Source organism: Ovis canadensis, chromosome 12, assembly GCF_042477335.2.
Source record: "Ovis canadensis isolate MfBH-ARS-UI-01 breed Bighorn chromosome 12, ARS-UI_OviCan_v2, whole genome shotgun sequence".
In the NCBI taxonomy this organism is placed as follows: Eukaryota; Metazoa; Chordata; class Mammalia; order Artiodactyla; family Bovidae; genus Ovis; species Ovis canadensis.
This window is the reverse complement of record NC_091256.1, coordinates 61,097,361-61,122,738: the sequence shown is the minus strand read 5'-3', so window position 1 is coordinate 61,122,738 and position 25,378 is coordinate 61,097,361. Positions and strand designations below refer to the sequence as shown.

General features: G+C 58.8%; 1 protein-coding gene across 1 annotated transcript in view; it reads left to right on the top strand.

Moving 5' to 3' along the window:
- Window positions 1–3,580: 3,580 nt before the first annotated feature.
- Window positions 3,581–25,378, top strand: part of SKI (SKI proto-oncogene) — a 54,451-nt gene continuing 32,653 nt past the window's right edge. Inside the window, exon 1 of the mRNA XM_069544883.1 lies at window positions 3,581–4,618. Within this exon, the coding sequence (XP_069400984.1) occupies window positions 3,650–4,618 (969 nt within the window). The 5' untranslated portion in view covers window positions 3,581–3,649. The remainder of the gene's footprint in view (window positions 4,619–25,378) is intronic.

Here is a 25,378-nt window from a genome sequence, read left to right as displayed (position 1 = left end):
GTGCATGTTTATCTCTTGAGCAAACATGTGCACGACCAGCTGCCCATACCCATCAGTGCAGCAAGGGCTGGGGAGTGAGCTGGGTGGCCTGGTGCACTGGGTTCCTCCTCTGCCCCCAGACATGGCTGTACCTGTGGCCTGGCCCCTCCACCTGCCAGCGAGGTGAGTGGCCTGTAGCAGTGGTCAGTGGGAGGAGTAGGTCACTTGCCAGGACAGCTGCAGTGATGAGTTGATGGGAGGAAGGTCAACAGGTGGGGCCCCAGCTGGGCTTGTGGAGAAGACAGGACCGGACTGACTCTCTAGGCACAGCAGCCCTGGCACATGGTGGTTGGGGTGGGCTCAGCTGCTCTAGAAACTCCAACATCTTTTGGGGAAGGAAACCTCAAAGTCCACTGAAGCAGTGAAGTTTTACAAACCAGTCCAGGCCCTTTCCTGAATCTCAGGGCCCTTTACCCCTCACCTATGCACAGTCACTTTGGCTTCAACCTGGGTTCTCAAGCTCTGGGAGTGTTGTCTCCTCCACTTGGTCCCCTCTTAAGACCCCTTCCTGGAGCCCTGCAAAGCCAGAAGGCAGAGGGGAGGGGGCCCCCTGGAGTCAGGCACTGCCCATCCAGGGGCCCTCAGGCTCTTGGCCCTCCTGAGAATGATGGCTTGGCTGAAGGAGCGGGAGGAATCGAGCGTTTGGCTGAAAACCCTCCCTGTCCAGCCTTCCAACCACCTTCTTTCAATTACAAGTCACCTGATTGTATGGGAGTCAAAGCCATGTAGAAGGAACAGACTCAGGTACAACAGAAAATTTTTGATCCAGATGTTGTTTACTTGCAAAGTCATGTCTGACTCTGCGACCCCATGGACAGCAGCATGCGAGGCTTCCCTGTCCTCCTTCACCATCTCCCAGAGTTTGCTCAAACTCATGTCCATTGAATCGGTGCTGACATCCAACTGTCTCATCCTCTGTTGCTCCCTTCTCCTCCTGCTGTCAATCTTTCCCAGCATCAGGGTCTTTTCCAGCGAGTCAGTTCTTCACATCAGGTGGCCGAAGTATTGGATCTTCAGCTCCAGGTTCAGTCCTTCCAATGAATATTCAGGGTTGATTTCCTTTAGGACTGACTGGTTTGATTTCCTTGCAGTCCAAGGGACACTCAAGAATCTTCTCCAGCACCATGGAGTCTGCGAAAGCAAAGACATCTCTTTTCTTGTTTTGTATGGACCCCTTTCCTAGTTTTCCTGTGTTGGCAGCCATAGGAAAACCTGGTGTTCAGTGGACATGTGGGTAGGAGAGGGTTCACGCTCATGGTAGGGAGCTGTCAGTTCTTCAGACGTAGAGCAATGCACCCTGAACCACAAGGTCCCCCCATGAGATTCTGCAGCCATACAGATGTGGGGTCTCTGCCCATTCTTGCTGCCTCTCTGGACACTTGTCCATGCCTGCAGAGACACCCATTCAGCTCCCCGGGGCAGGAATGCTGGTTTGGGGCCAGTTTCCATCTCCAATGGGGAGTCAGGAGCAGTAAGGTCCAAGCTGAAGGTCACACAGGCTGAAGTGGGTGGGCCCTCTCACCTCTGCCCAACACTGTGGGCCCCCCATGTGTCCTCCAGTGTCTGGGCCAGCTTGGGTGCCCCGGTCCTTTGGAAGAAAAGTCGCCACTGCCTAGCTGGGCTGGACTGTCCCTCTGCCCTTGAGTTAAGCACAACCAGAACTGTCTTCTAGATCTCAAGTCCCCAGCTCCCAGGACTCTGCTAGACACTGTTTCCTCTGGGGGCCGCCCGGTCAGCCTGTCCAACCTCAGGCCCTTGTCTTGTCCCACCCAGCGCTTTCTGGTCTGTCTGTCCTTCGTGATAGAGCCAGGGTGCAGAAGAATGGACAGTGTGATCTCACACTGGCCCTGCCCTGGGTGCCCTGCAGATGTAAAATGGCTCTTTGAGCCTGGGAGCTGTCGGGTAAGGGTAGGGCCAGCGTGCTCGGGGCACGCAGGCAGGAGCCAGGTTCCTGAGAAGCCCCGGCCTCATGGTAACCTGGACGCAAGCCCTGCCCTGGAACTGGCGGTGGGCGCACAAAGTGGCTGTGTGGGGGACCATCGAGCAGGGTCGTGGGGTGGTCGGCCCTGCAGCCAGTCATCCTTTGGGGGTTGCTGTGTCGCGCCTGCATTGCTCGGGGGGACCCCCAGAACAGTCTGCACGGTGCCTGTCTCCCGTGTGGGGTCTCTGGGGTGTTGCCATCCTGTAGTAACCCACGTCGTCTGGCTCGGTGTCCTAGTCCTGCGTGGGACTTGGGTCATATTGCCCCGTCACGTGCGTGGGGACCCGGGGGGCTGGGCCGGGAGGCGTGCGGTAGAGGGTGCGCCGGCCCCATCCGTCCGCCCCTCAGCTGGTTTGCGGTTGTGGTGGGGGGGCCCTGTGTGGGTTTCTGGGCTCTGGCGGCGACACGGCGGCTGGACGGGCGCCTTCGCAGCCGCGCAGGAAACAGCCTCCACCGGATGGGGGGCCCGGGGCGCAGCCACCGCCCCCGCCGAGCGGCCTTCCGGCGAGCGGGCCCGAACGGAGCCGAACGGAGCTGAGTCCCGGACGGGCGGGGCCGAGAGTAGCCGAGCGAAGCCGAGTCGCGGGCGGGCAGGCCCGAGACCAGCCGAGCGGATCCGAGTCCCGGGCCGGAGGGCGGACTCGAATGCGGCCGAGTGAGGCGGAGCGCCGAGTGCGGGCGGGGGGAGCGCGCGTTCCTGGAAGAGCCTGGCCGGGGGGGCGGCGGGCGCATTCCTGGCTGGCGCTCGGCTGAGGCCGACGCGCGGCCCCAGACGACGCTCGGGGCGGGGCGGTGGCGCGGGGCGGGGCGGGACGCGGGGCGGGGCGGCGGCGTGAGCTCAGCGCCGGGCGCTCAGTCCGAGCTGGAGCGAGCCGCCGGGAGGATGTGCGCCGAGCCCCGCGCCGCCGCCGCCGCCGCGGTCTGAGGCCGCCCCACAGGCGCTCCGCCGCCCCGGAAGCCGCGTGCGCGGGCGGGCGGGCGGGTGGGCAGGCCGCGGAGCCGGGCGCGGGCGGCGGGGTGGGTGCGGGCCGGGCCGGGAGGCCGGCGGCGGGCGCAACGCGGCCGGCCAGCGCCGCCGGGACGAGCCGGGCGGGCGCCGCGCGGTGGGAGGAGCGGGGCGGCGGCGGCGCGCCGCGCGAGGACGGCCCGGCGGGCCCCGCGCCCGCGCCCCCGCTCCTCCCGGGCCCCTCGGCCTCGGCCGCCGCGGCGATTCGCGCCTCGCGGCGCCGGCACCTGCCCGCGCGCCCCCCGCGAGCCCCGGGCCCGCGAGCGTTGGCGTTGGCGTTGGCGGCGCGCGCTGGGGCATGCCCCGCGCCTAGGGCCCGGGGGGCGCGCGGGGGGCGCGCGGGGGGCCCGGGCGGCGGCGGGCGCGGCGCGGGGCGCGTGGATGTGGCGCCGGGCCCGGGCGGCGGCGGCGGGCTCCAGCGGCGGGACCCCTTCGCCCCGCCCGCCTTCCCCTTCGGGCCCCCGGGCGAGGCCGAGGCCGCGGCCGTGATCGGCCGGGAGCCGGCGGCGGGGGGCGGCCGGGGCCGGGGCCGGGGGCGCCGCCGGGGCGCGCGGGGCGGCGGCGGGGGCCGCGGGGGCCCGGGCACGCGGGAGCGGGAGCGGCCTGGGGAGCCGGAGCGCACCATGGAGGCGGCGGCGGGCGGCCGCGGCGGCTTCCAACCGCACCCGGGGCTGCAGAAGACGCTGGAGCAGTTCCACCTCAGCTCCATGAGCTCGCTGGGCGGCCCGGCCGCCTTCTCGGCGCGCTGGGCGCAGGAGGCCTACAAGAAGGAGAGCGCCAAGGAGGCGGGCGCGGCCGCGGTGCCGGCGCCGGTGCCCGCGGCCGCCGAACCCCCGCCGGTGCTGCACCTGCCCGCCATCCAGCCGCCGCCGCCCGTGCTACCCGGGCCCTTCTTCATGCCGTCCGACCGCTCCACGGAGCGCTGCGAGACCGTGCTGGAGGGCGAGACCATCTCGTGCTTCGTGGTGGGCGGCGAGAAGCGGCTGTGTCTGCCGCAGATCCTCAACTCCGTGCTGCGCGACTTCTCGCTGCAACAGATCAACTCGGTGTGCGACGAGCTTCACATCTACTGCTCGCGCTGCACGGCCGACCAGCTGGAGATCCTCAAAGTCATGGGCATCCTGCCCTTCTCGGCGCCCTCGTGCGGGCTCATCACCAAGACGGACGCCGAGCGCCTGTGCAACGCGCTGCTGTACGGCGGCGCCTACCCGCCGCCCTGCAAGAAGGAGCTGGCGGCCAGCCTGGCGCTGGGCCTGGAGCTCAGCGAGCGCAGTGTGCGTGTGTACCACGAGTGCTTCGGCAAGTGCAAGGGGCTGCTGGTGCCCGAGCTCTACAGCAGCCCGAGCGCCGCCTGCATCCAGTGCCTCGACTGCCGCCTCATGTACCCGCCGCACAAGTTCGTGGTGCACTCGCACAAGGCCCTGGAAAACCGGACCTGCCACTGGGGCTTCGACTCGGCCAACTGGCGGGCCTACATCCTGCTCAGTCAGGACTACACGGGCAAGGAGGAGCAGGCGCGTCTCGGCCGCTGTCTGGACGACGTCAAGGAGAAGTTTGACTATGGCAACAAGTACAAGCGGCGGGTGCCCCGGGTGAGTGTCCCGTGGCAGCCGTGCCTGGGGAGTGGGAGTGGGACCTGGAGAGGGCGGGGTGCCCTTCTGGGTCGGGGGTCTCAGCCTCCCCCACACGTTTCAGGGCTAGGTTTTGTTTTGTGGAAACTTGGGGGCGTTGTTGGTGTCCGCATAGACTGCTCCGTATCGGAGGAAGGTCCTTTGGTCTGACTCCTAGGACTAGCTCCTTGCCTGGTTGGGAGCCTGGGAGGCAGGCCTGTTGGGCGGGTGAAGCCCTCCTGAGGCCCACAGCTGTTGCCCAGCTGGGTCGGGAGGGGCAGGCCTCTTTTGCCCTTAGTCCCAGGAAGTTTGATCCTGGCCGGTTTCAGTCTGGAGCCTCCAGCCCAGGCCTTCCTGGGGACCAGGGGGGTGTCCAGGCTGAGTGGGGGGCAGGGAACCACCCTGGCCTTCCCACTCCTGGGCTGGCACACAGAGGGGCGCCTGCCCATGTCCCCAGCAGGAGGAACTTGGCTGGGCAGGGCCTGTTTGTGCCTTGAAGTCTTGGGAGACAGACTCCAAAGCGAAGCCAGGTGTCTGGGCTGTGGTGGCCGGGGGCCGAGACTCGGCGACTCCAGCTTTGTGTGTGTGCCTGGCCTGCCAGAGAGTGAGTCTCGGAGTCCCCCGTGTGGGGGCGAGGGCCACTTGGCACCGGGCTCGGGGACTGGTCAGCGGGCGCCTGAGGCTCTGAGCGTGAGGGGAGCCACTGGCCTGCGGTTTGTTTTGGATGTGCACGTTTTCTTCTGTCCTTTCCTCTGAGACGCAAAGGGCGAGGTGGGGAGGGCTGCTGGCCTGGGGTCTGTTGTTTGTTCGCTAGATGGTGGATCCGTGTGATCCAGCCTGGCAGCTCCTGGCCACTCACTGGGGTCCACACCAGCTTTGCATGGCACCTCCCACCTCCCCAAGTATTTGTAACTTTTCTTTTGAGTATCCAGGCTTATTAAATTGCACACACAGAATGCTGCACTGGCTCTGCTATTCTTGGGAGGCCTAATTAATTCAGCTATTGCATCAAACTTTTTTTTCCGAATCTGTGAATAGATGTTCCCGCCCGGTTTTCTCTGGGCGCCCCTCCAGCGGAGTGTCAGAGTCTCCGGGAGCGGAGGAGGGGAGGGGAAGCCAGGCCTGTCGCCTGCGCTCGGGAGGCCCATGTGCGCTCGTGGATGTGCTGGTGTTCCTGCCCTCAGCTCGGCTGGCGCCCAGGTGGCAGCTGTCCGCAGACCAGGGCTGGGATTGGGTGGGAGGAACGGTCTGAGTGGGCATTGTGGGTGGGGGAGGGTGCCGGTGGCAGGTCCCAGCAGGCTGATCGGGCCCCTCTTTTCAGACTGGGAGCTGGCCGTGCGTGGCATGAGGGGTGTTCCCAGTGAACTGGGGGCCTCTCTGTTTGGGGTGCCTGCTCCCTCCATAGCCATCATGGCCCGAGGGCACCCCGTGTGCAGGATTGTGGTGGGTTCTGGCTGCCTGGATAAGCCTGTGGTTGAAAGGCTGTGGCAGGTCACTTAATGCAGGGTGGACAGGAGACGGTCTTGTCTGCAGGGTGTGTCTGTGTTTGTGTCCGAATCTGGGTCATGTGTGTTTGTGGTTGTCTTCCTGGGGTTGGCTGTGGCAGCTGCAGGCCCAGGCCTTGGCTCCCTTGCTGAAGGCCCTGCTGTTCTGAACATGAGTGTCTATAGGCTCAGGGAATGCCTGGCCTCAGCTTGTGGGCCCAGACACTGCCAGGTGAGTGGGCAAGACGGCCCCCTGAGCTGCGGCCTCAGAGAGGGGGCCAGAGCGAGCTTTGGAGTCTGGTGATTCCCCAGATGGTCAGCGCCACCCTTTCCTTTTGTGCCCCCCCCAGCGCTGCTTAGAGCTCTCATTGGTTCAGAAAGCTCCCCCGGGGATGCTGATGGTGATGTGATCATCCTGAGAGGTTGGGGTCTCCAGGCTGTGTGTCAGTACCACGTGCCGTCACAGTGGAGTCTGGGCTGGTGGTCCCGTGTGCCCCCGTCCAGGCCTCAGCTGTGCCACGATCCATGCTGGCTCCTGTGCTCTCCTGTCGCCCCCAGCTCAGTTATCCTGTTCTCTGGCCTCTGCCCATGGCTTTGGCTCTGTGACCGTGCACTTGGGAGTCCTGGGCTGTGTGGTCCTTTTCAGGTCTCCCCAGCACAGCCTGTCAGTGCGCCAGGGACACCCGACCCCAAGAGTGGGAAGGGGATTTCGGCCTCACGGTGGGGGGCTCATTGGGAGTTGGGGGGAAAAAGCTGTAGGGAAGACCCCCTCCCCAGGCTGCGGGCCTCTGTTTGCTCCACCCGCTCCTGACAGAGTATTCACAGGATACATTTTGATATCTCCACTTCTTTCTGTAGTTCATTTTAATATTGTTGATCTCCTGAGGCCCAGGACAAAAAGCAACAGAGAACGTGCTGGAACTGCTCTTTGTGGGGGCCTCAGATTCTGGTGAGATGAAGTGAGCTGATGTTTGTCCCAGGTACTGAGGGCTGCGGGGGTCACCTGGCTCTCTTGCCGCCAACACTGGGGGGGCTGCAAGGGGGCCTCCTGGGGTCCTGGGCACAGTCGCCTTCCCCTGCCCTGCGGTGCCTACAGCCTGAGCACAGCAGGGTGTCGGTTCCTGTGGTCGCTCCAACAGGGGGACAGGGCTCCAGCCTGAGCCTGGAAACCCTTGAAGGTGGTGTGTCTGCACATGCTGGCCCGGGGGCTGCTCCTCAGTGATGCCCCTCACACCATGGGCTCCCTCAAGACGTGCCTCCGGTCATCCAGCCACTGTCAGGGCTGGTGGGTCTGGCCGTGAGCTCCTCGGGGCTGCTCCTGTGTCCTGGCTCTGTCCCTCCTTGCTGCCTGACTGAGCAAGCATGCACGCACCTCAGTTTCTGCATGTTGAGACGGGGACAGTATGCATAGCAGTTGTTGGCGGTGTGTTGGGGGTGTGTTTGGGTGATGAATGTTGGAGGTTGGCAAGGATACGTCTTCTCGCTGCTGGACCGTGTAGCCGTGAGGTGGGAGTCTCAGCCTCTGCACGTCCACTTCCCTTGTCTTCTGCCTGGTCGACTCCATCCCTCATTTGATGGCCCCTGGACTAAGCTGGATCTGTCAGTCATGAAAGGGACATTGGTATGTGTCCCTCGTTTTGAGGGACGGCTGCTCGTGGGCCAGGTGGGCGGCGGGGGTGCGCTGCCCCCCTGGGGCTGGAACTGGGCCAGCCCCTGCATGGTTGAGAAACAGGCTGTTGGGAACTGCTTCGCCTTCCGAAGGTCCTGCTTCCCAGGCTGGAGACCGGGGATGCTGTTTGCTCGTGGGGCCTCTTCCTTCAGTGCTGAGTCCCTGCAGGAATGTTTCCACAGAATTGCCTGCCTGGCAGGGGCTCGTGGACTGAGGGTCCTCGTGCTGTGTGAGTGTCCAGAGTGGAGTCTGTGTGAACTCCCAGCAGTGGAGCGGTTTCCCCCATCACCTGGGGATGGCCAGGCCATCAGCGTGGAGGAGCGTGGACTCTCAAAGTCCCTGGTGGGCAGTGACTGAGGCTTTGGTGAGGGAGATAGGCCATAGGGATTCCACTAAGTGGGCACGTGTCGTACGGTCAAGCTCAAGTGGCCGTGGGAGAGATGGTGTCAAGAACGTCCATCGGGCTGGAAGGGACTCTGGCCAGCCTGCCTCTCTCAGCACCTCCTCTTTATTGTGGGGCTAGGCTCACAAATGCTCTCATTCTGGGCACAGGTGTAGAGGCTTGGCTGTCCCTTCATCCACTGGCTTTGCTCGAGGTTTTTGTGGGCCCCATTGTGATTTCCTGGCTCCTGACGCTTTGCTGAGGAGGTGGGATGCTGTTGGGTGATGCTTTGTAACCAGGCTCCTGGATGGGCCCAGCCCCGCGTGCAGGAGGATGGAATCAGCATGTTGGGCTGGTCCTTGGTGAAGTCCCCAAAGCGAAGGCCTGGGACTCATCAAACGGGAAACAGCAGCCTCTGGTCAGCTGAGTGTGAGTGAGGGAGGTTGTGGGGGGCCAGCAGAGTGCCCTCGTCTGCGTGTGGTGAGCAGGGCTGCATTGAGGTGGTCCTCCAGGTCTGGGCCGTCTGCCCATCAGCCCGTCTTCAGCCATCCTGCTGGTTTCTAGCACTTCTCTTTGAAACTGGGCGGGGCCGTCGGCTTGCTGGGGGCAGCAAGGTCCCTGAGTGGCCCTTGCCTCTGTCCCTGCTGCCTGTCTGGGGACCCTCAACCAATGCAGGGCTTTGAGAGTAGAGCTGTTGGCTCCCAACCTTGCTCACAGTCCGTCCGAGTACTGTCTGAGATGCCAAGCGAGGCCCACGAGGAAGTCTGGGGAGGTGACCGCCGGGCGCCGGGAGGGCCGGGGGAGGCGGTGCTTCCGGGCCCTGCACCCTGGCCGTCTGGCAGGAGGTGTCGGTGGCTGGCGGCCGGACTCTCTGTGGCCCAGAGACTGTTACACAAGCAGCAATAATGTGTCTCTTTCTAAGGATTGCGAAAGTTGGGGAGGATTTCTCCACTGGAAGAATTATGCAAGTTTCAACTGAAATGTTTTTAAAAAGTTTCTTTGTTTTGAGTCAAAATATAGAGGCTGAATTATTTCCTTAAGATCTGTGAGAGCTGCGGGAGAGGGAAAAGCCTCCATTCTTCCCAGGGCCCTGCTTGCTTCCTTCTTTCCTTCCCTCTGGCTGCCCATCACAGGGGGTGGGGCGTGTTTGGGGGAGGTTGGGCCCCGAGGTCACGGGTGGGAGCTCCTGGCCACACGTGTCCGTGGATTAACAGGGGCCTGTCAGAGCCCCAAGAAGGGATGGGAAGTCATTTCTGGGAGTGTGAAGTTGTCGTACTGAGGTCTGAGGTGGGTTCCTGTTGGTGTCGAGTTAGAGCTGTGACTGGTCTCTGTGTGTCCATGTGAGTGGAGTGGGGCGGGTGGGGACTCAGGCTTTGTGTCCACAGTTGGCTGGCATGGCTCGGGCCCTGCGGGGTCCCAGGACGGGCGGAGGAGCCCGCACTGTGGCCAAGCTCTGTGTGCACAGGGCCGGCTTCTCTGGTGGCCTGGGAGCAGCCGGGGTGCTATAGGGTTTACAGTGTTTGTCTCCTCTGATTTTACGTTTTTCACTTAGAAAGACTCAAAGAATGCTGCGACTTCTTGATTTTGCAGCTACAGATAATAATTCAGGAAGTCTCGGCGTGGCTCTGTGGCCGCGCAGCCCGCAGCGGTCGGGCCTGCCCCGCGGTCTGGGCTCTCCGGGGAGACCTTTTTGCGGCCGACCTGGGGGTTGTGTGTTTGTGGTTGTGTTATTGGCTTCGTGTGGGCCCCCAGTTCCGGGCCCGGAATAAATACTTGTCAAATGACTCATGGAGACATGAAATCACTAACGTCAAGGTTTATTGGCAGCTTGGCGCTCGCTGGCTAGAAAAGGAAGGAGAGGGTGCTTTCCCTGGAGTGCATGGAGCCGTCCTGTGGGGCCCCGGCTCAGGGGTGCTGGGGGTGCAGAGAGGGCTCCACCTGGACAGGCCCTGACGTGGCTCCCTCTTGGATGTTGGTTGGTTACTCTGAAAGGAATGTCCCTTGTTGAAAACAGGCTTCTCATGGGCTACCATGCTGCCTGTCACAGAAAACGTGGTGACGGGTGGTGAGGGGGCTTTGTGGTTGTGGGGGAAGGAAGCTGGAGCCACTGGGCCTGAGGGTTGGCAGGACCGTGGGTGGTTGGAGCAGAGGGCGTCTGAGGGCCCCGGGCACCCGTGAGCCCTCACTCAACCCCTGAGCCCATGTGAGGGGTGTGGCCGAGTGGAGGTGGCCATCATGTGATGGGGAGGGTCTGAACCCCTGGGACAGGGCTGGCAGTGAGGAACAGGGCTGGGCTTTGGGACTGCAGGTGGGGATCACCTGCATTTTGGGGGTCACCCATGGGGCCCCGTGTGCCTGCGCCCACCTCCCTCTGCCCCGGGAGCTGTTGGCCACGTCCTCACAGCAGCCCAGCGGTGTGATTGGTGTCTGAGGACCTGGCTGGAACCTGGGCCTTCTCTGCACCCCACTCTCACCTTGTGGATCTCCTGGGCCACAGAGCGTTCCGGGAGGGCTGAGGGTCCAGGTTCGTGTGCAGTACACAACCCCCAACAGCAGAGCTCCTCCATCCTTGGCGCTTGCCAGCGACAGCCAAGAGGGCCCTGAGCCCTGGGGAGCCTGGCGGCCCTGCCGGCCTGGAGGGTGGGGGCTGTGACTGGGCCTGTGTGAGGCCAGCTTTCTCTCTGCACGCCTGTCGCTTTGGCGCTCTCGTGACCCCGTGGCACTGGTTTGCAGTTCGGGCCTGGTGGGTGGCTGCGGCATCCACGCGCCGCGCTGCGGTCCTCTGGTCCGCGTGAGCTGCCTTCAGAGCCGGACCTGCTCGAGGACTGGGGTCACTGGTCTCCAGTGGTGCCGGTGGTCCTCCCATCGCTGCCATGGTTCTGCCTGCCCACCCGCCCCCGTGGATGCGTCCCGTTGGCCTGACGGTCTCCTCTTGCTGCCCTTCAGCTGTTGGAACAAGAGGGGCCCTCGGTCCTGGGGACGCCCTCGCCCTGTGTGGGGCTGGGGCTTCTCTTGCAGGGACCCACAGGTCCGGCCATGGACAGAGAGCTGCAGAGTCTTCACAGAGAGCTGTGGGGCCTGGCTGGCCTCCCCTGCGCCTCCCAGCCCAGCTGCTCTGGTTGTCTGGGTCTGACTGTTGCCCCCAGTGGGGTGAGCATGTCTCAGGTGTTCTCTGAGTCCCTGGAGGAGGTGGGGCGTGGGCTGGGGGCCATGGTGCCGCCCTGGGGGGAGGGCAGGTGCATGTGTCCATGGGTGGTTCTGGAAGCTCCTGCCCAGCCCCTTCTCCAGGTCAAGGCAGGGGGGAGTCTCTGCTGGCCTGGCCTCTACTTCCACCTGGGATGGGGACCCCGGGCCTGGCATAGTCCCTGGGGTGCAGCCTTTGCACATCCAGGGGAGGCAAGCTGGCCGTGCAGAGGCTGCTGGCTCCCCCCACCTGCCGTCTCCCACTTCCTGGTGTTAGAACCACGTTGCCCAAACCATTAAAAAAATTATACTCCCATGTTGAATGATATGCAAATGTAGTCAATTAAGCGAGGGGATTTTAATTAGCAGTTTAAGTTCATGTGTGAAGTGCCTAGCCTTAATTACTTGACAGTTTTGTTGTAAATTTGCTGAGTTTTTTTTTGCAGAACTATCAAAACTGTGATTTTTTTTTAACATCCTTGTATGTAATAAGTGTCGCCCAGCTTGCCTGACCCTAGTGGGTCTTGTCTGCATTTACAAAGCTCCTTAAACTGTGAAAACAAGGTAGGCCCTGGGCTGGCTCCTCGTGGCTCCGATAGTTAAACTGTTCTGAGTGGCCCGGGTGTGGGTGGCCGAGGGGTTCTGGGCTCCTGGGTGGTGGACCCGGGGACCCTCCTCCCAGCTGGGGTGGCTGCCTGCAATGGAGCTGGGGCCCGGCAGTGTACCGACAGGCGGGACCAGAGGACTGAGGCTGCAGCCTCTGCCCAGCAGACCCGGAATTCCCAAATTCCCAATCTTGCTGCTTCCCCACCTCCAGGAAGGAGGCTCCCCTCCTGCTGCTGTGCACACCCCGCTCCCCCCCCCGCCCCCCCCCGCCCCGACTCAGTTCTGATGATGCGGCCCACCAACCCTGGTGTCCAGTTTCTACTGCAGGAGGGGAGACATGTGCTCTGTTTGTTGGATTCGGATTCGTGTTGGACTCGCCTTCCGTCTGGGGAGGATTTGCTTTAATTTTCCTGTTGCTGTCGCTGAGGTGGTCTCAAGTCATCCGAGGTCTTCTGTGGTTTTTAGTGTCCCTCCCAGTTTTATTATCTGAGCTCCAGGTGTTTCGCATGCGCAGTTAGGATTGAAATGCTCTCTTGAACTACCTTGCAGTTTTTCTCAGGAGTCCATGTCACAGAGGCTCTGGCCGGGGCCCTGCAGAGCAGGCGGCTGTGACTGAGGGAGGGATGGGGTGCAAGCCTTTGAAGGGGCTTGAGGGAGAGCCACCTGGGCCTCTGCCTTTGCTTGCTTAAGTTTTGAGGGGTGAGCAGAGTGAGCCCAAAGGGTGATCCCAGGGCAGGTTCCTGTCCAGCAGTGAGCACCCACCGCCCAAAGGGCTAGCATGTGTGTGGACTTACAGTGGGTGGTAGTGTGGGGGCAGATTCAGGTGCCCGCGAGTGGGAAAGTGGTTCATGCAGACACATTCCTGGTTCCACACTGCTTTCATCTCACTCATTTCCCCTAATGCCTTCTCGCTAAAGCAGACCCCAGGCATCATTTCACACGTGAGTGTTTCAGTATCCGTCTAACAGATAAGGAATCGTGGAAAATCATTACCTTGGGACTGTTAGCATGCCTGGCAAAGTTGGCAAAAAACAGTGTCTGAATGCCTGCGGGTCCCCAGCCTGTGTTCAGATCCCACGTCTCAGACATGGCTCTGCAGGCCTCCCTCATCCGTGCCCCTGTGTACACGTGTGTTTTGTGCACGGCTGTGCCTGTGGGCAGCCACGGAGCACTTTGGTGAGCAGTCTGTGGTGTTGAGGGTCCTGGAATGTCCTTCACATCCAGGGCCAGGCTGTGTTTTTGTTATCATGCGAGAAGCTTCAGAGAGCGTCTTAACGTGGACTCCTCCCAGGAGCCTCAGTGCAGCAGTGTGGAAGGCCATCTACACCTGCTGCCAGCTTCCAGCCCCGCCACTCCACCATCCTGAGCATCCCTGTGTTGACCTGTGTCCAGTGTGACTGGCCCTCACCTCTACCTCGTAGCTGGGGCTGGTCCCTCTTCTTGTGTGATGGGCATCGGGCCTCCAGTGTGGGCACCCACGGATGTGACTGTGGTGCATCCTTGCTGCAGGCGTGTGCATGTGTGTCTGGGTCTGAGGTCATGCTCAATTGTTTTGTTCAGGGAGGGTGGGGCCTGTGTCCCGAGGGGCCTCAGGTCAGTGGTCACCGCAGGCACATTGCCTCTGATGCCCCAGACTTGAGCTGAGGCTCTCATAGGAGACTTGGCGGCTCAGAGCGAGCTCCCAGCCTTGTTGGTTGCGCTTCCGTTTGTCCCATTTGGTTGCTCACACACAGGGTGCCTGTACTTCTCTGGGTATTCCCTTGGGAGACTCTGACCCAGAGAGGCAGGTCGTCTTCATGGATTCTTGATTTTGTTGCCAAGAGTCTCCCTCTTAACAGCATCAGGTACCTGCCTTCGTTCCTCCATCCTTACAGCCTTAGTCACTGTCATTCAGAATAGCCTTGTTGAAGGGGAGTATCTTATTGGTTCATTTTTTCCTAAAGGAGTTGGCTATTTTATTATTTTTAGTATTTTTTCCCCTATATTTTTCCTTGTGTGTGTTGTTCTTTATTGTGGTAAAATGACAGTTACCATAAAAACCACCTTCCTCCTTTTTTTAAGTGCACAGCTCAGTGGCACTGGGCACATTATCGTTGTGCAGCCATCCCCACCATCATCTCCAGGACTTTCTCCTTCCCAAACTGAAGCTCCGCCCCCACCCCCTCCCCCAGCCCCCACCCTCCTACTTTGTGTCTCTGTGACTCTAACTCCTCCAGGGGCCCCAGAGAAGTGGAATCACATAGGATGGCTCCTCTTACGTCTGGTTTGTTTCAGTCCGCGTCGTGTCCTAAGGTCTGTCCTCCTTGGAGCAGGTGTCGGTGTCGGGACTGCCTCCCTGTTTAAGGCTGGATCCTGTTCTGTTGTGTGGACGGACCACATTCTGTTTGTCCGTCACCTGACGCCAGGCACCTGGGTTGCTTCTGTGTTTCGGTTGCTGTGCGTGGGGCACGTCCCTGCTCTCAGTTCTGCTGGGCACGTCCTCTGGTGGAATTGCTGGGTCACACGATTGGTCTGTGTCTGCTCCTTGAGCAGCCTCTGTACTGGCTTCCTTGGCAGAGGCGCGCCACGTCCCAGGTTCCCCATGTCCTCATCAGCACTGGTTTCTGGGTTTTGACAGTATTTGTCCTGAGGGGTGTGAGGCTGTCTCGCTGTGCTGTTGATTTGTGTCCCCTGATGATCAGTGATGTTGAGCATCTTGTCATGGGCTCGTTGGTTGTGTGAGTATGTTGGCCTCTGAGGTTTAGCCGGTGAGCTTGACGTGAGTCTGTCCTCTCTGGAGTCTTATGTCCTGCCCCTGTTTCTTGAGTAAGTTTTTCAGAGAGGAAGTGGTGGTCTTCTCATGCTTTTCCCCACACAAAGACCAGAGTCTCTGCCTTTTAAGCTTGTCACCACATGGGGGTTGCGTGTTGGGCCCAGAGCAGGGGGACACCCACCTGTGTTCTGGATAGCTTGAGGGCAGCTCTGGGCAGGAGAGCCTGCCGCTGGATGTGGACTTTCCCTCTGGCTCCGGGACAGCCAGGAGCCCACGCCCAGGACCACCGGCCACTTGGCGTTCTCCCTCCGCCTTGGACATAGTTTCCTGAATGACTGGTGCCTGCGCCCCTCTCATGGGCTTTGGGTCCAGCCCAGCTTCCAACCATGATTTCCACTAGTTTGTCTCCGTTGGTTTCAGGAGGCCATGGGGGCAGGTGGTCCGGGAGACACTGGTTGTCCAGGCAGACCAGGCTACTCCAGGCCCTGACTGATGGCCCTGGCCAGGGTGGGCTGTGCCCCCACTGCCCACATCCCAGCCCTGGGGCTGCATTGCCGGAGCAGTTGAGTGGCCTCTGAACCAACCCAGATGTTTGGTTTCCAGACGCCCCCATCTTGGCCTCTTGCAGGAGCAGGAGTGGGCGTGGACCTGAAGGCCAGGGACCGGGAGAAGTGACCCTCTGCTTCTTTGTCCACTTTGTCTTAGCTGTTGAATATTGATGAGAGGCTGGGGTGTGAGGGCACCCTGCTGCGTAGCTCTTGAAAGGAGGGTCCTTGATTTTTGTTTTGCAAATACTGCCAGGTTTGCCTGCTGGGTAAGGGTGAAGCCACTGGTTGGATGCAAAAAGAAGGCCTGGTGGTGGGAACCTGGGCAGGCCCTGCAGGGACCTCAGTGAGGGTGGCTCTTTGTGCTCTAGTTGAAGAAAGAAAGAGGAGTTGGAAACCACTTGGGTTGGGAGGGCCCCCCTCTGCCCCACCTGCTGCCCACAGTGAGTAGAAAGCACTGTCTTTGGATCTAATTTTAACCTCTTTCTTACCCCATTTTCTTTGTGCAGATGTTAGCAAGTATAATTTTTTGGTATTTCTGGTGAAGTACAAGTTTCTAGAAGTCTAGAGAGGCAGCATTGCTTAATGGTTAGGGGCAGGGATCCTTAAACTTGATTGCTGGGAATTCCCTGGTGGTCCAGTGGATAGGATGTAGCCTTTTCACTGCTGAGGGCATGGGTTTGATCCCTGGTCAGGTGAACTAAGATGCTTCAAGACACGTAGTGTGGCAAAAACAAAAAGAAAAAAATTGGCCTTTTTTTTTTTTTTATAAAAAAAAAAAAAAAACCAGATATAGCCCACTTGATTCCTGGGACCAGATCCTGGCTCGGCCAACTTCTCACTTGTATTAGAGCCTTCATCAGTTCCCTGGGCCCTGGTGTCCCTCTCTGTAAAGTGGGTGGGGGATTGGGGTGCCTCCTCTCATCCGTCATTACGAAGGCCCAGCACTGCGCCCGGCCCTCTCTCTCTCTTCCTAAGCTGGGGCATTTGACAGGAGGCAGTGGGCCGGACAGGCCATCCCAGGAGCCCGGCTGGGCCCATGTGTGGGCATACGCAGGCTGGCACAGTGACCTCCTTGCAGCCAAGCGGGCCAGCGGATGGGCGCCAGCAGGCGCTCTGAGCGGAGCACACAGTGTGCCGGGCGGCCAGGCTCCCTGTGCCAGCAGTAGCCCTGGGTAGCCTGGGGCCTGTGCAGTGTGTGGTCATTGTGCCCCACGCTGGCTGCCCTGATGGACTTGTAGTCTCAGCTGACTTCCACGCTGGGCCCCAGATGAGGCTGGTGCTGGTGCGTTTGACCCGTGTGGGGCCCTTTTGGAATGCTGGGAGTCATCTGTCCTGGGTCCCCTGGGCTCTGTATGCAGCCAGGCATGTGTGTGTGCGGACCCAGATGTCCACTGCAGCATAGTGCTTGGTGACAGGCTGGGGAAGTCCCTTCTCTGTCAGGTGCAGCCTCCAGGTGGCCCCTGGACAGAGGGAGGACCCGCATCCTGTTTGAGCAGGGCAGGTGGTTTGGGTTTTCAGATGGGAAGATGGGAAGACTGGGGGTAACTCTTCACATGGGGACTTGGGTAAACGGCCAGCAGTGGTCAGTGCCTCATCCACAGCCTTGGTCTCAGTGGAGCAGCACTGATCCCAGAGCCGTTCTTACCCATAAAGATGAGGTTTTCTGGAAAGCAGAAACAAGGCAGTGTGTCAAGAGCCCTCTTAGGGAGGCTTGCTCTTTCCTCTCTTGGGGCAGAGCCTCGGGAGGGAGGAGCCCAGGGGCAGCAGCCAGGGTCCAGGGTCTTGGCTGGGGGTTGGCGAGGGGGGTCCCATCCGCCTGCTCTTGTCGCTACAGGTCTTCACATGCTGGATTGTGCATCACCCTTGCAGAGAGTTGAACAGAATCAGAGATCTGTTTTTCAAACTAGGGTTTGTTACTGTTTAGGAAATTTGGAATTTTGAGAGGTTTTTCATGCTATTGTTCCATTTCTGATGCTTTTGGGTCCGATTTAGAGAAACCACCCAGTGTCGTTTGCAAGATGTTGCAAGATGTCATTGCCCTGCTCAAGCTGGGCATTCCCAGAGCGCTGCTGTCCCTTCTTGGCACGTGTTCTTGTGTCCTTACGCCAGGGGGTGGCTTCCACGCCCCTGTGGACAGAGGAGCAGCCAGCCACCCATTGGTGAATCTGCTGCCTCTCCTTGGTTCAGGGCTTTTTATTTTTTATTTGTTGTGTACTTGGCTGTGCCAGGTCTGTGTTGTGGCACACAAGATCTTTTAGCTGTGGTGTGTGGGATCTATCCTTGATGAGGGATCGAACCCAGGTCCCCTGTGCTGGGAGCACAGAGTCTTACCCACTGGATCACCAGGGAAGTCCCTGGGGCTTTTTTATTATAAGAAATTTTCAAACCTGCAGTGAAGCTTTGAGGCAGGTTCCCCAGGGTTCACTGCCATTGTCCTGCTGCATTGGAGGGAGAGTGTCCGACGCTGTGGTCCTTGGTGGGTGATCGTGGGGGCCCGGCTGCAGTACTGTCATGCTTCTTGTCCACTCAGCCCTCCCGCAGCAGTTTGCTTGTGCCCAGGACTCACTAGGATGGGCCCTGCGATCTGGCGTCTCTGTCTGAGCCTGTCCGCTGGGATCCCCCAACCTGTGGTCCTGCCTGACGCGGCGTCTGAAGGGTGAGGGGCTGTCCTGTGGGCACGTGCCTTGTGTGTCTCCTGGCTGGTGTCAGTGGCAGGCTTGGAGCCCCCCTCCCCTCGGGGATGGCAGCTTCGCTCACACTCGTGGTGAGTCTGCTTCTTCCCTCTGTGGTTAATAAATAATCTGTGGGCAGACTTTAGACCCTGGCGGTGTCCAGTCCCCGTGAACTTGCTCCTGGTGGGTTGGCTGTCCCTCCAGGGTGCTGCCTGACCTGCTGCCTGCTGCTCCTCTCTCTCCTCCCCACCCCCCTTCCCCCTCCCCTCCCTCCCTCCTCCGGCCGGTTGGTGTCACCAGATTAGCCCCAGACAGTGTTGCGGTCATTCCTGCCATTATTTGATGTCTCAGTCATCCTCTTTGGGCCACCTGCTAGGGACTCAGTCTCTCCCAATGGCTTTTCTCTGACCTCTGACCCCTGCCTGACACCCCCACACCTCCCTGCAGTGTGTGGCCCATCCCCTCCTGACTGTAAGGCAGCTGGTCACTGGGGGTTTAGACGCAGATTCAGCCCCTTGATGTGGTCACACCTGCCCCCCAGCAGGAGCCCCCGGGGATAGGTGGGTTCCAGTCTCAGGGTTGTGTCACGGTGGAGCAGCAGTCGGTGGCTGCTGACAGTAGAGGGTCTCGCTGCCCGTGAAAGTTGGGCTATTTCCCACGTCTTGTTGTGGGTCATGGATGAGACCCGAGCCACTTCCCCGATTTCTGTCCTGGGCCTCCCACAGGGCTGCACCTGTCACCGGTTCACTCTGAGCCCAGAGGCTGTGTCTGTGCCTGTGTTCCCTCCGCCCTGGATGTGCCCCGCCCTGGGGTCACTCACGCTTTTCCTGCCTGGCATGCTCCCAGGTTCCTGTGTGACACATGGGGTCAGGAGGGGAGGGCGCCTGGCGGGCTGCACGCCCTCCAGATGCCTGTTACTTCAGTTTGAGGTGGAATGGAGAGGATTGAAAACCGTCCCTTTTCCCCCATTAAAAAAACGAATCTTTATTCTACCTCAAATCTCTGAAAGCTCTGTAAAGTTAAAAAAAATAATAATGAGGGTTGATTCATTTTAGCTGCCCTATTAAGAAAGATGTTGTTCAGTCACTAAGTTGTGTCCGACTCTTTGTGACTCCGAGGACTACAGCACGCCAGGCTTCCTTGCCTTTCACCATCTCCCGGAGTTTGCTCAGACTCGTGTCCATCGAGTCACTGATGCCATCCAACCATCTCATCCTGTCACCCCTTCTCCTTCTGCCTTCAGTCTTTCCCAACATCAGGGTCTTTTTCAATGAGTCAGCTCTTCACATCAAGTGACCGAAGTATGGGAGCTTCAACATGAGTCCTTCCAATGAATATTCAGGGTTGATTGCCTTTAGGATTGACTGGTTTGATCTCCTTGCTGCCTGGATTGAGACTCTCAATCTTCCTCAGCACCACAGTTTGAAAGAAGCATCAATTCATGGTGCTTAGCGTTCTTTATGGTCTACTCTCACATCCATACATGACTAATGGGAAAACCAGAGCTTTGAATGCGAGTGTTTTGAGAGCAGTAGTCACTGTTCCAGGATGAGGTCCTGCCTTTGGTGTGACCTGATGGTCGGAAGGTCCTCTGGGTCATGGTGGTGGGGATGTTGGGGGTCACGATCCCAACAGGTGGCCCAAGGCCTCTGTGGCTGAGAAGGTGACCCCCAAGTTCTGGGCCCTGTGCTGGGGACACAGCCTCCCATACCTGCTGAGAGCTTCTGTCTCTTTCAGCTGCTGACCACAGAGTGACGCGAGAGCCTGAATGCAAGGACAGGCACCTAGGAGAAGACAAACCTTGAAGACACACTGGGCCACAGCCACCTTGCCCTCCAGTCTTCCCACATAGTCCATGGCCCTCTGGAGAGGACCAAGCCTGTATCCCCACAGCCCCTCCCAGCTTGAGGCTGGTTCCTTGGTGAGGCCAGTGTTGGGCCAGTGCCAGGCTCTGCCAGGAGTACCTGTGGGTCTAGCTATTGGCAGAAGGTTCTAACAGGAACATAAGGATGGTCTGATTGGAATGAATATTTAGGATCTGATTTGAATAAAGTTGCTTTGGCTAATCTGTGGGGTACTGTGCACCATGGGTCACAGCCTCATCCATCCCGATCTGCAGCCAAGGACCTCGCCAGCACTCCCTACCCCACGGTCAGTGAGCATGGGCATCTTGGGGCTGGGGGCCTCAGGTCCTCCCTGACGAGGCTCCCAAAGCAGCACTTGTGCTTATTTTCGATGTACCCTGTGTGTATCCCTGTGTCCAGGTCCCAGGGAGGGGAGAGGGACATTGTCGTGTGTGGGTCTGTCTTTAGATGGGCGCTTCGAGGAGACAGCATGTGAAGCTGAATTCTCTCAAATCTTCCTGCACATGTGCCTGGTGACCAAGGCTGCTGCCGCCACCAGGGGCCTTGCTCTTATTCACGAGTACTTGTTCCAGCGTGCGTGTGTGCACGCTTAGTTGCTCAGTTGTGACCCCATGTGACTCTCTGTGACCCCATGGGCTGTAGCCCACCAGGCTCCTCTATCCATGGGATCATGTATTTGTTAGTAAGTGCCTGGGAGTGAGGCGGAGGCTGAGACAGGCCCCTTGGGGATGAGGAGGAGTTGGCCCTGGCTGTGCTTCCAGCTGGGTGCCATGTGCAGGCCTGGCCTGCCTGCCGCTTGCAGGGCCTGAGGGGGTGAGGGGTGGGGGGCGGCATGTGTGAGCAGCAGGCAGAGCAGGGCCTCCCTGTGGCACTTTCTGTCAACTGGGGCCCCAGAGCCATTAGTTGAGGGCCTTGCCTCCACCTTGTCTGGGTGTCAGGTTTTGTGTGGCTCATGTGGAACTGAGGCACCTTCATTCAGAAGCTGGAGGATATGTGGCCCTGGGAAGCCCAGCATGAGTGGGAAGAAGCCTCACAGCTGCCTGGTGGTGTGAGGGGTACAGAGGAGTAGGGATGACCTGTCAGCCAAGGCCTTGGCCAGGCCCGGCACTGATGGCCCCTGTCTGTCGTGGGCTGAAGTAGACCCCAGGGATTGCTGCAGGGTGGCATTGCCTTCTGGACGCCTCACACCTGCCCTACTCATCCCCTGCGAGGCCTGCTCTGATGGGGAGCCATCGCAGGCCCCACGCACACCCAGCATGCCTGCCACCTTTGCGGTGCCACATAGCCCTTGCCACGGGAGGGGACTGTGGACTGTGCTCACTGGATCTCCTCTGCCCCCTGCCCCTGCAGTCAACAGAAGCGCTAGAGGTACCAGACCTCCCTGGGCCCTGGGGGACCCTGACAGTGGCAGGGGAGGTCGAGGGCCGTGTGAGCACCCTTTGGGCTGCAGTCCTGCAGGTCTGAGCGCCTGTGGCCGGGAGCTGTCCTGAACTGTGCTGTGGTGTTTCAGGTGCCCCAGGCATGTTCCTTGGTGGGTCCAGGGGAACTTCTCTGTGTCTCCGAGACTTTCTGAGACTCGTGGGAGCTTCTCGTCCATCTCTAGATGCTGATTCTGTAGAGTCGGGAAGGCCTGCCTTGTTGACTGGGCTGTCATTCTGCGAGGTGCACCTTCTTGGAGTGCTAGCCGGCCTCTTGCCGACCCCTCTACCCTTAGATGAAGCACCATCCAGCCGTGATGGACTTGTTTCCAGTTTTGGCACTGATGGGAGGGCTGACCCAGGCTCTCCTGCCCATCAGGGAAATAGCAGGGTGCAAGAACCCCTTGCAAGGACCACTGCTGTCTCATTGTTCTGTCCCTTGAGTCACCCTACAGTGGAGCTGCCTTCTCTCAGGAATGGCCAGACCAAAAGGTCAGGATCCTTGTCGGCTGCTGTCCATTTTGGTTTACTTGGTGCTCAGTCTGGACATGCTGACGTACACCCTCTGGCTGTCAGACAGCCCTTGTGTGTGCTCCTGCTCGTCACCGTAGCCTCTGGGCGGGAGCAGAGTTAGGACCTTCTGTTTGTTTCTGATGTCCTCAGGGTCTAGGCCAGCCGACTCTGGCTGTGACTCAGCCTTTGCAGGTGGGATTGTGATGTCCTGGATGGGCACGGCCATGGCGGCTCTTCTTCTTCCAGATGCCCTGTCCCCCTGTGGGGCACAGGTGGGATCTTTAGCCCCACGCTGCCCAGTAAGGCCCGCTTTGTGAAGTGGTAGGAGATGTAGGCTTGTACCCTCACTGCCCGGGCACACAGACATCATTTCTTCATCTGTCTGGGGTTTGAGGGTGTGATATTTGTTTTTATCATTACACAGGTGTCCTCTTACACCTGAAGGGCAGAAGGCCCAAAGTCAGTGTCCCCGTCCCATCTTCCCCACTTGCCATTGGGCAGGGGCTTCCTGTGGTTCACAGCTTATCCTCTGTTGACTCCATGTTTCTCAGTCACCTCCACGCCTGCCCAAGCTGGTGTGTCTCAGGTCTGGATAAATCGACCCTTCGTGCTGACCACTGTGACTGTGGGACTGTTTATCCTGAGCTGGTGGACAAGTTCTGACCTGACTTGCTGTCTGCTCTGGGTCCTGCATGCTGACAGGTCCCACGTTCTGACCTCACTTGCTGTCTGCTCTGGGTCCCATGTTCTGACCTCCCTTCTTGTCTGCTGTGCGTCCTCCATCCTGGCAGGTCCCTTGGTTCTGACCTGTCTGCTCTAGGTCCTGCCTGCTGACCTCACTTCCAGTCTGCTCTGTTTCCCACATCCTGACGTCACTTCCTGTCTGTCTGTCGTGTGTCTCGGGTTGGTCAGTCACTGTTTCCTGCTCCCCTGTGTGCTGCTGTCCCCTCTCGGAGGCCGAGGGGCCGGACCTGGCGTGTGCCCTGCCTCTTCCTTCTGAGCCCAGGATCCGACAGGAGGCTGTGCAGGCCTGGTGCAGGTGCCTGCCCCTTTCGGGGTGCCTGGTGGTATGTCCCAGCTGTTGGTCCACTGCTCTCTGGTGACCTGGAGAGCCTTCTGGCTGGACGTCGGCCTCTCTGTCTCTCAGTGTCACTTCCTGGATATTTCCTCCAGTTTTACTGTCATGTTCATTTTTATTTTACTTTTAAGTTTATTTTTGGCTGTGCTGGGTCTTCATTGCTGTGCAGGGGCTTTCTAGTTGCGGTAAGTAGTGGCTACTCTCTAGTTGCTCTGCGAGGGCTTCTCATGGTGAGAGTTCTCATTGCAGAGCCCAGGTTCATTGTGGCACGTGGGCTTAGTTGTGGGATATCCCCTGATTAGGGATCGAACCCGTGTCCCCTGCGTTGGCAGGCGGATTCTTAACCGCTGGACTACCAGGGAAGTCCTGTGGTGTTCATGTGTAATACTCCTCTTGTTATTGTTTCTTCTGTGAAAGTGCTCACCTGTTCTGTTCCATGGCTTGTCTCCTAGCCCCAGGAGTATTGGCTGTGGTTTCCTCTGAAGTCAGCTTTCAGGGCCTTCTTTTCCCTCGATGGTGATTCTTGACCATGTGGTTTTATCATGGCAAAGCGTAGTGGGCACCAGGGCGGGGCAGGGCCGGGCACTTGGAGTTCACTGAACTGTTTCTTGGGCTCGCTTGCAGATGAGCCCCTGATGATGTTCTTGAGAAACGTCCCCCTGTGGTTGCTGGCGCGTGCATCCTCTGCCTGTCCGTGTGGTCCCTGGACCTTCTCTCTGCTGCCCGCCCAGCTCCCTCCCGCCCCCACGTGTGCGCCTTTGCTGGAAAGCGGGGGCTTTGGCAGTTTCTGAGAGGAGAGCAGGGTTGAAGTATCTTTGTTCTTCCATCTTGAAACGGATTTTCTTTCGTTAGCATTTTAATTATTCTATCTTGATGTGTTTCTCTGAATTTGTAGAAGGTTTTGGCATTTTAAGCATTCAGGAAGGAAGGGCATAAAGAGCTGCTTTAAAAAGGAGGATGCGTTGTTGCCAGTTATTTGTGATCTTAACCAGAAGTAACCTTCAAATAACCAAGATTTATTTTCTCAAAGTGTTTTATTTCTTGCTAGTATGTGTGTGCACGTGTGTGCACGCGTGTCCACACAGGGTTCACTGCCATTGAAGGTCTCACACTCAGCGTCTCTGGCTGAGTGTGGTCTTGACTGATGTTTGGACAAATGACTCAGACCCCTTATTCTAAGACTTAATCATCCCTGAAGGATGACTAAGTTCCAGATCCTGCCGAGCAGAGTGCAGTCAAGGGAGAATGTGAACCAGGACAATTTTAGAACTGCTTTTTAAAAATGGGTTGAAAACTCTTTGTCAAGCGAAAAGAACCAGCAGGAGCTGTTTAGTAATAGAGGTTTGTCAGGACGAATCTCGTTTTCTTTTCTCTTTTTTTTTGAAATTTTCTCCCATGGTTATTCTAAATCAGCACACGTGTTTTATCACAGACTGCCCCAGACCTCGGCTCCTCTGTGGACCATGGTATGCAGCTGTATCGTGCTCATTCTTGGCTCTGGATCAGTCCCTCAGTCTTGCTGGTTTTCTAGGGCAGAGGTTCTAAAGCTTGAGCTTCAGAATTCTTCAATGATGAGCCTGTGGGTTCCACCCTGGAGTTTCAGATTCCTGAGTCTGGGGTGGGTGCTGAGACTTTGCATTTCTAACAAGTTCCCAGGTGAGGCTGCCACTGGGCCCCCACCGGAAGAAGCCCTGGGCCGAGGCCAGCCCTCACCCTTTGTGTAGATAAAGCTGTATCAGCTCTCGCCTCGCCCCTGGTGTCCACTTGGGCTGTGGCTGCTTTTTTGGGAGCCTGGAGCACCTGGAGTAAGAATGCACACCCTGAAAAGCCAAAAAGAAAAAAAAAAAAAGCCAAAAAGACAGTTTGTCATTTGCAGGGAGTACATGCTGGTTCTGATCTGGACAAAGAAATGACTTGAATGCATGGCGACAGCATTTTTGTGAATCTTTCTGGGACAAAAAAGGACGTGTTTGGGATCGACCTCAGAAGAAATGGCGGCCTGTGCTGCTTGGGTACACATGTCACTGACCTGTGGGGGTTGTTTCAAACCGTGGAACAAACGAGTCCTGGAATATAAAGGCTCCGGTTGGGATAATTGCTGTATAGTTATTTTAAAGGCAGCTTTTTAAAGGTATAATTAACATAATAAGCTGTGCACATTTAAAACATACAGTTTGATAGCGTTGACGAATGTGTACACACGTGAAGCCATTGCTGCAGTCAGGGAGGAGGCGCTGCCCCTCAGCCGCAGGGCGTCCCCTGCCCCTCGGTCCCTCCCCACCCCCACCCCAAACAGCTGCCAAGCCAGCTTCCTTCACTCTAGATGGGTTTCCTTGGCTAGAGCTGTGTGGGAAGGAAATCTTTTTTTCTGGTCTCATTTCTTCCACTCAGCGCAATTATCTCGAGATTCTTCTGTGTGGTTGTGTCAGTGCTTGGTTCGTTTCGTTTTTGCCCCACTGTAGGAATTGCCATGGTTTCTTTCTTCATTCACCTGTGGACCGATGGGATCCTTGCCGGTTCTTGGCTGTTACTCACAAAGCTACTGTGAATGCTCCTTGCGAGTTTTGTTGGG